Genomic DNA, 8,860 nt, shown 5'->3' with positions numbered 1-8,860 from the left:
CGAGTCAGAAAATCGAAAACGCTATTAGTCTTATACCCCGACGGACACTATTTGTCTATAGAACGTATTTGTTATATAGGTATGCTTGTTTTTAACCTTTTGACTCCGGCTCCGGTTTATTAGTTATGTACTTATTTATTGCCATGTTCTCTGTATCTCCTTCACACCATTGTCAGACTTCAGTCCTACTTTGAGTGTTACATCGGATGGACGTGCCGTCTAACACAGTTCTCCATGTGATGCGCAGAGATGGAAGTGAAGCTGTTCTTTAATTTTTGATACCAATGGCGTAATATTGTAAGTTTACAGAAAATAATTCACGACATTCATTTTTACTTATCCTTGACTTTGTTTCTCAATTGACACGACTGTAAGATGCGTCTTGTTTTATAAAATAATTGTAGATTGTTGAATTCCCTGAAAAGGACCACAACCCGCATGGTCGAAACGTCGGATTAAATGAATAAATAAACCATCTGCCAGCCTAAGTCGTCTAACAATTCTTTTTATCGTTGAACATTCACTGGCGATTCACATTCTAATGTTTTGTAAATGTCGGAGCAAGCCCGAGGCTACAATTGAACTCTCAATTTCGGCAAATAGTGCACCGTAGTTGAGTCGTAAGCTAGAAAAATTGCCCTCTGCTATCGCCTCTGCGTTACAACGTGAATTTAATCGTTTCATCGTGCGCGGCTATAAAATCTGCCAACGACCGATCGGATCGAGAGGCCGCTGCGCGCCCTGGCAAGGAATTACAAAGTGCAATCCGCGGCTCACTTGCAACCCTTTCCGTAGGAACAACTGCCGTTGAGGGCCCAATTTCTGCAGTAGTCCGATGTATTCTGAGCGGCGGCGGCGGCGGCGGCGGCGACGGCGGCGGCGACGATCGCTGGTTTGGTGCCCAACCTCTCAAACACACTCGGCCGTCGTGAAGAGTCTGTATTACATTTCGTAGGGTCAGCCGTTATCTTCCTTATGTTTGGCTTTGACATATTATCACCATAAAGCACTTGTATTCTCACAATGGAAGCGCATAACTGCGAGCGTGCAGGCGTTCACGTGCCGTGCAAAACCGTCGCGCGACTCGGCGAGCTCGGTGCGGGATACGCGCGAGAACAGCCGGGCATCTCTCCGCGCCCCGGCTCGCCAGTCTCGCCGACCGTGGACGGTCGCGTGTCCCCTTCCCCCGGCCGTACTTTCCCCGTCGACTCGCGATCACTTTGCCCGCCCCGAACGCGAGAACTGGCGAGAACTCCGCCGCGATTTCTGCCAATGTCCGGGGGAAACCATTAATCTCGCAGCCAGAAAGAAATCGACAAGACGGAACGCCACGTTTTCCCGGTCGGTAAAGGGACTTTCCTCATTCTCGACCGGGGACAATCGCGGAGTTACCGACCGTCGGTAATAAACGTATGAGTTTGTAACAATAATTGCTCATAGTGCGCGTTAGTACATTAATTTATTATCGCGCGGCCGCTTCGAAAACAAGCGCATTCACGGCGCGATAATAATGCATATGCAAAATTATATTCCCTCCCTCCCCCCCCCCTCCCCCGCGCGCACAGTTATCACCCGCATGTATAATCGCGAACTGTGGAATGGTGGAAGTCCGGTTTTACATAAAAATCGAATGCTATTGCGTCATACATGATATGCACATATTTAAGAATAATAATGAGCCGAGTCTCAAAAGGGTACATTGTATGAGCAATTTCCGAACATCCATGTCTCGCTTTGAAGATGCGCATATCCGGCATCTGATATACAATTCTAAAACGCCCCACGTGTTGAGCGAAACGTTATCTCGCTGGTGACGCTCCGTGTTTTCGCGAAATACACGGTCGCTCGTCCACCGCTCCCGCCTCTGGATTTCAATAATTTATCGCTTGTCCGACCGACACCTTTGTCAAACAAAAATATAAAACGCCGACGTCCCCGTTAAACGTACCGCCTATAGGCGCGCCTCGAGGTTTTACACGAAGCGAGAGAAGAAAAAAACAACATCCTAGACGCGAAGCGCGCGCGTGACATATCCATCGTTACGTCATGCGCCCGTATCGGGAAATATGCGGAAATCGGGTGACTTAACGTCAGAGACACATCGTCATACCAATTAAATGAGGACAACCGATCGGACGACCGATGACTAATGACCGTGGACGCGAGCAGTGCCGTATCGTCTTTCGCGGAATCTCGTCACAGCATGAATATTCAAACATCTCTTTTACACGTTTATTAAATTCAACTAATACTCCGCACTCGTTCTTCTTCCCTTTCGTCCACCTTGCGTAAAGAAATTCGTTAATTTCATGTTAATATGCAAGACGACATTTAAGGATGTATCGGACCTATCTTCAAAATAGCACAAAGTCGGCGAAAAATTTGTGAAATTGTTCTTCTAATCTCCCTAATGTACTGCAGAAAAGTAAAAATGCATCCACCAAACGGTTGCCGAGATATAACTATTTTAATTTACACTGATTTTATCACGTACTCTTATGGAAAGAGCCGATCTTCACGGATAAAACAGCTAAAAAAATGTAGAAGAAATAGTACCAGTGTTTTGAATTCTTTTTATACATCTAGTATACGAATAGATGAAAATAGCTACCAAGTTTCAATAGTCTTTACTACACCGTTTTACAGAAATAAAATATAACTTGAGATATTCGTGCTGTCGGCACGAATTTTTTAGTTTTGAAAACATTTGACGTTATTAAGTTGAAATCAGTATTTTCACTGTCAAAGGTTTAGGCTGATGAGTGAAAAAAATCGCAAATAAGGAAAAACATTTGTAAAGTGAAAAATACCTTTGTAGGAGTACAAATAAGACTCCAACTATCGTTCAAGTTTCTCACGTCTAGATTTACTATGCGTTAAGAGTAGATATTCAAGTATTTCCAATTTCATGCACTTTTGTCGAAGATTGCACGTTCAATACATCCTTAAATATAATTAGCATCCCCAGAATGATGGCGATTACAATGAAAATAATCCGCTTGCCGTTCGCATGTGTTTTTTTTTTATTAGAATAAAAATGATAATTCAACCATCATTACACATTCTGATCAAACTGATCGTCTTCGGGTCGTTTGCCGTAACTCGATTAGCACGATTAACGCCAGGAATGCACTCGCATTCGTTAATTGCAATTTCATGTTTTATGCGAGCGAGCGAGCGAGCGAGCGAACGAACGCAAAGCACACCATCGTTAAAGTATCGGGGTCATCGTCGGAACAATAAAGTGGCGCCTTTCGCACGAACGCGCGCGTATTGCACACCATGAAAGAAGAGAAAAGAATATATTCTTGTTACACGCAACATTTCCCGCACGCTTGTGATTACGGGGTGATATCGGAGTGACGTCTCGTGCTACACTGATATTACAACACATTAAACTTTTGCCGACGTTACATATACACAGCGAATGAAACCTACGGTGGTACCCCGCATAACAATAAATTAGACTGCATAACGATTCGATAAGGATTATACAACATCTGTATTTATATATGTATATAATCGTATGACTATATATCCACACGTTTTTTTTTCTTCTTCTTTCTCTCGCAATCACTATGATCTTTAGCGCAACTTTACATACAAAAAGTGATTAAAAAAATATTAGTACGAATATAATATGGATTAACATCTTGCATATTTAAAATATATGTATGTGTATATTAGTGATTAGCAAAATATAATTATAATTCTAATCGCGGCGTACAATCGCTCTAAACGATCGTCGAACAGAAGAGGCGTAGACGCTACAATATATCTGGTCTCTCTTCTAAAATTCTAAAGCAATGATATCCCACCTCGCGCCACGATTACAATCTTTCCACATACATTATTTTATCTTTATATCCATATATATGTATATATTTATTTATATACACACATATATATACATATGTATATATGTACGTAGGTATAGCGTTTCGTTCTGAGGTAGATCGAGTCAGCAAACAGCAAACAACTATGTAATTCAAAGCTCGTTTCTAAGTGCGCCTAATGCACACATTCTAAATCTTTTACTATTACGATTAAAACTACATCGTCGTCTGAACATTTAAAAAAAAAAAGATCATCAATGTCAATTCTTAGTATTGTTGCGTCAGCCGCCATCAATAATTCCGAAACCTTGATCATCATTAGTAATTATGCAAGAATAGAATTAATTATACCTATTCGGAAAAAAGAATCGCCGAGTAATATTTTCAAGTGAGTAGTAATATGACTGTATAACGTAAGTATTGTTTATCGTTTTCAAGCCAAAAGTTCTGCTGTATGGTACACATTTATCACAATTCAAAGATTTAATTTGGAATCGCGTGTGCAACTCCGATGGATGTGGATAATGGACATTGATGATATCTCTAATATGTATAGTTATTAAGTGACGTTCGGCACTTTTTCTTTGCACTTTCATCAGGATATAACCTTTTTTTTTAAACAAATGATACATTTGCAGCTAATTTGTAAAAAAAAACATTCTCGGTTTGCATAAATACATTATTGAAACTATTATACGTGATGCATGAAAATGTTATGTACAAACTGACCAATATATACAATAGGCGAAAATGCAGATACTTTTGTAGAAAAGAAAGTGACGGTTCGAAGGTTTAGAAGGTAAACCAATATATATATGTCAAGGTTTCGTTTCTCATTTGCATCAATGAACATTTTTTGAAACAATGTATATAAGATACTTGTTAATTATACATTAACCAATAAGTTAACTGTAAGTCTGCTTTCTGAAGCATTAAACAGCAACTTTAAAGATAAAAAGCAACATTACCCTATGTATATTGTATAGACATATAGCATACTTTTTCTAAATATATATATATACACGCGTAGACATAAGATTTATAGGAAAACGATTCGCTATGATATTAAAAATTATCGATGCCACCGTCAGGAATACCGGCTCTAATATTCTCCAACACTTTGTTTACGAAATCCGTTGAATAATTTGCTATTCGCGTTTCTGCAATCAAAATTTTGCACATGTATTAAAGTAACAAAAACCACTAACGCGTGCATTCTTATACGTTTTATCTATACGTTTTATCTAAGGAACTTGTACAATATATGTATACGTGTGTGTAAAAAAATGAAGATATTACTCACTGGTGGCCACCTTGAAACATTTCTCCATTTGTCGCGTAAGCTCGTCTTGAGTCTCGCGATTGGACTCGGATAGTTTAGCAGCGAGCGTATGCTTAGCTTGTGATATACCATGTATAAGACGTTCTAGAAAAAGAATTAATCGTTTTTCATTACGTCTGAAATGATCATTGCAACACATTCCTCATTTCGACGTTTTACTCAACTGTGTTCTGCCTCAAGTCCATGCAGCTTGATCTTATTAGCCTCATGTTGAGCCTTTTTCTTTAAGCGGCACGCCCGCGAGGCCAGTTTATTTTTTTCTTTACGCGTTTTCGGCCTTGCTGGGAAAGGTAATTCTGAAACAGGTGTCATATCATTTATAATGCGATTTAATTTGTCCAGCTCCCGTCCGATGTTGTGAAGCTTGCGAGGATTGGGCGTGAGGTCGTTCCCGTCGCCTTTCCGTGCCTTTCCGCTGTGCTTGATGCCTCTAAGAGCACAATGAGGGCTAAATACTGGATCAGTTGCTTCGTTCAAGACATGCGGATCTTCCAAGCGTGCACGCCCGATCAATCGCTGTCCTTTTGGTCCCTTGGCTTGAACGTTATATTGCCAAAAGAATCTCTCTTTCTTACTATGCCTGTCTTTTCCTAATTCTGTACTTCCTACTCTGTTGTTACCCTGTTCCTCGCCGTCGCTCCCTCCTGTATCTGGCAGATAAACGATGGTTTAGCCGCACTGATTTCAACTTAGAAAACATCCGACAATAATGTAAATTTAATAAAATGCATTCTTGTTACGTAAAAGGTCATCGAAAAAGCCACGAGTTACACGACTGTACAATATGTAAATACCATTGTCACTGCTGTAGTCATCGTAATGGTCGCTATCATCGTCACTATCCTCGTAGCCCTCGTCGTGACTGAGAGGGTCAATGCAGAGCGGATCCGGACTGAGGGCACCTCCGGTGCTCAAACTGCTCGTCGATCCAGCCTCTACCAAGCTGCCGGTGCTCAGGAGATGTTGTCGCGGCTCCCTATGGGCCCAGATTTGATCCAAATGTCCCATTGTCTGCGTTGGCGCAGACATGGACAGCCTCGAGGCTTTAGGTTTACCGCCTATCGGAGAGATACTGTCCGCCTGACTGGATACTGGATTATTAAACGGATTTTCGCCCCTCTTCATAAGTAGCTCGTGTAAAGTGGACGATCCAATGGGCCGAATTACGGGATGCGGCGAGGTCGACGAGCTTGCTGTTGAACTACCTGAATGAATTACAATACCATGATCATTCTTATCGACAAGTCATACTTGTATGGACAAAAACACGATGCTGATATCATTATTTGTCGTTTGCTGTCTACACATCAGAAGTACCTTTGCGTTTAATGTTATCACTAGACGAGGCTCGCACGTACCTGCGACATTACTAGTGCCCGGACTAGGAAATGCAGTGGGACTAACAGCTTCTGCGTTGTCGGCAATGTTGGAACCTCTATTTAAATTAAAGCCACATGTATTCGTGTACGTGGGACAACTACGGTGAACCGCTCCGGATTGAGGGAAGCTGCTAGGCGCGAAATTACTAAACAGAGAGCTAGTCAACGGAGCGGCGTACTCCATCTTTATCGGCTGCACTCTTTCCTCGGGCAGCAGCAGGTCGTCGAAGTTCAAGTCTCCCAGCAGGGTGTCGTCGTTGGCGTTCAGCTCGGCCAGAGTCGGGCCCTGGATGAGCTCGGCCTTGTCCACCTGGAATATGTCGTCATCGTCCATCTTGAAGGAGATGTCCATCTGATCCGGGTCCATTTTGAAGGGGTACTCTATCTGCTCGGCCCTCATGTCCCATCCGGAGGAGATCGCCAGGGGGGACGGCGAGAACTGATCGTACGTGCCTCGCGTGGTGCCCCTGTGTCCCCCGGGTATCGGGACGGACGCCGACGCCGAGCTCATCTCCTGGGCAGGCTCCGTCTTTATCGCGCTGTCCATCGTGCTGGCTAGCGAGAAGTCGCTGTACTTGGAGTCGTCCATCGGCCGCGAGTGCGTTGACGAGGGAACCGCGGCAGAGCGCCTGCAATTGCGCTCCCGGAGCGCACGAGAAAGCGAGCGCCGAAACTCGGACAAAAGAAACTGATCGATCTCGAGCGCCGAGTGTATCGGAGGACGAGTATCGCGCGGACGACCCGATTGCGCGTTACTCCCGCGGCTGGATAATCGGCCAGCGGGACGATAACGAGAAAAGGGAAACGCGCGCGCGGCTTATCAGGGGGGCCCGCCGTGCGCTCGCACAGTCTCAGACTCCGCGCTTCGTCGCGCTTTCGTCGTTCGATCGATTCCGCGGCCTCGCGCGCGGAGGGAACGGCCTCTCCGCCTGGTCTCCGCTATTAGACTCGGCGGCAGCTGACCTGCTCGCGGGGAGAAAAAAAACGGCGTGCGGACACGTCGGAAATCACATATTGGTCCAGCCGCGTATCACGCAGCACGCACGCATCGCGCGTCTACCTGTCAGCGGGCATATTCCGCGGCTGACGGCATCGTCGCGGCGAGGCCCACGGGTACAGGCTCGGTTTCACTTTTCTTTCCCCTCCGCCAGAATCGTCGACTCGACTCGACCCGACTCGACTCGCGCCCCGCGCGACAGCGAGAGAGGATCGCCTCGATCGCGCGATCGGGTGCGCGTACGATCGCGCGAATCCTGCGCCACGAGCGTCGCCTCGCGCGTCACACGCGTGTTACGGTCCGCGACAGAATCGCGCGTGAAATCGAGGCGAGAAATCGGTCGGAACGCGGAGGAGCGACGACGTGTGTTGTTTGTTATTGTTTTGCCACGAGACTGCGGGGGCCGAGTGATCGGTGATGTTTGCATAAATAGAGGAGCGGGTCACATGACACGTCTCGCGAACGAACGTCGGCCAGTCCGCAGCGCCGGCCAATCGCGCGCTCTCGCGCCCCTCTACCTGCGCGCCCGCGCATACCATCTGCGTCTTTCGCTTCGCGACTCGGCGCAGAATCGCCGCTGCAATGTTGTTAGCCCCGCGCGCGCGAAAAAAAGCGCTCTGCCACTCAAGGACGTCGATCGCCGAGCTCTCGTGCGGTCCCTCTGGCTTGCGCGTGATCTGTGGCGAGGCAGCCATTAGCTTTTCCCTCAAGCCTATTACACAATGCCAGGCAACAGGCAACAGGAACAGGGAATAGAATTTCTGACGCGTTGGATTCGTCGGAAATTTTCTTCCAACCAATCCAACGCGTTAGAAATTCTATTCCCTGTTCCTGTTGCCTGTTGCCTGGCATTGTGTAATGGGCTTTAAGCTGGGTCTACATAGGATGTAGTAAGTCGTGTCGGAAAAAATTGACCAATCACAGTTCATTATTCTCCTTACGGTCGAAAAATAATGAACTGTGATTGGTCAATTTCTTCCCACACGGCTTATGACATCCAATGTAGACCCAGCCTTATGGCTCATTCAGACTAGGGGATGCTGGAGTGGTTTGATTTACCGACAGAGTCGGATACCGTTTTTGCGTTTGTAAATCTTATTATTTGCATTTATGTACAAACTAATACCAGACCCAAGTGTAGAATGCATAGTTGAACATTTTCATATAAAAAACATTGAGATTTGAAGTCTAATTCGTATCGCATTATGTATTACAAATATTGCAATACATAATGCGATATGAATTAGACTTCAAACCTCAATGTTTTTTATATGAAAATGTTCTACTATGCATTCTACACTTGGGT

General features: G+C 44.9%; 2 protein-coding genes across 2 annotated transcripts in view; both read right to left on the bottom strand.

Annotated features, from left to right (window-relative positions):
• Positions 1-1,262, bottom strand: part of LOC105569145 (zinc finger CCCH domain-containing protein 13-like) — an 11,297-nt gene extending 10,035 nt beyond the window's left edge. The window contains exon 1 of the mRNA XM_012025345.1: positions 778-1,262. Coding sequence (XP_011880735.1) covers positions 778-992 — 215 coding nt within the window. The 5' untranslated portion in view covers positions 993-1,262. The remainder of the gene's footprint in view (positions 1-777) is intronic.
• A 1,737-nt stretch (positions 1,263-2,999) lies between these two features.
• On the bottom strand, positions 3,000-7,975 carry LOC105569140 (protein CREBRF homolog). The gene is made up of 5 exons (XM_012025336.1): positions 6,537-7,975; positions 5,973-6,383; positions 5,343-5,828; positions 5,140-5,262; positions 3,000-4,996 (listed from the first exon to the last, which is right to left on the bottom strand). The coding sequence occupies exons 1-5, from the start codon at positions 7,144-7,146 to the stop codon at positions 4,902-4,904; spliced, it is 1,725 nt and encodes a 574-aa protein (XP_011880726.1). The 5' UTR covers positions 7,147-7,975; the 3' UTR covers positions 3,000-4,901.
• Positions 7,976-8,860: the final 885 nt, after the last annotated feature.

Source organism: Vollenhovia emeryi, unplaced genomic scaffold (genome assembly GCF_000949405.1).
Source record: "Vollenhovia emeryi isolate VEMERY1.0 unplaced genomic scaffold, V.emery_V1.0 DF939126.1, whole genome shotgun sequence".
NCBI classification, from domain to species: domain Eukaryota; kingdom Metazoa; phylum Arthropoda; class Insecta; order Hymenoptera; family Formicidae; genus Vollenhovia; species Vollenhovia emeryi.
The sequence above is the reverse complement of the archived record's forward strand: the minus strand, read 5'-3'. Positions and strand labels throughout refer to the sequence as shown.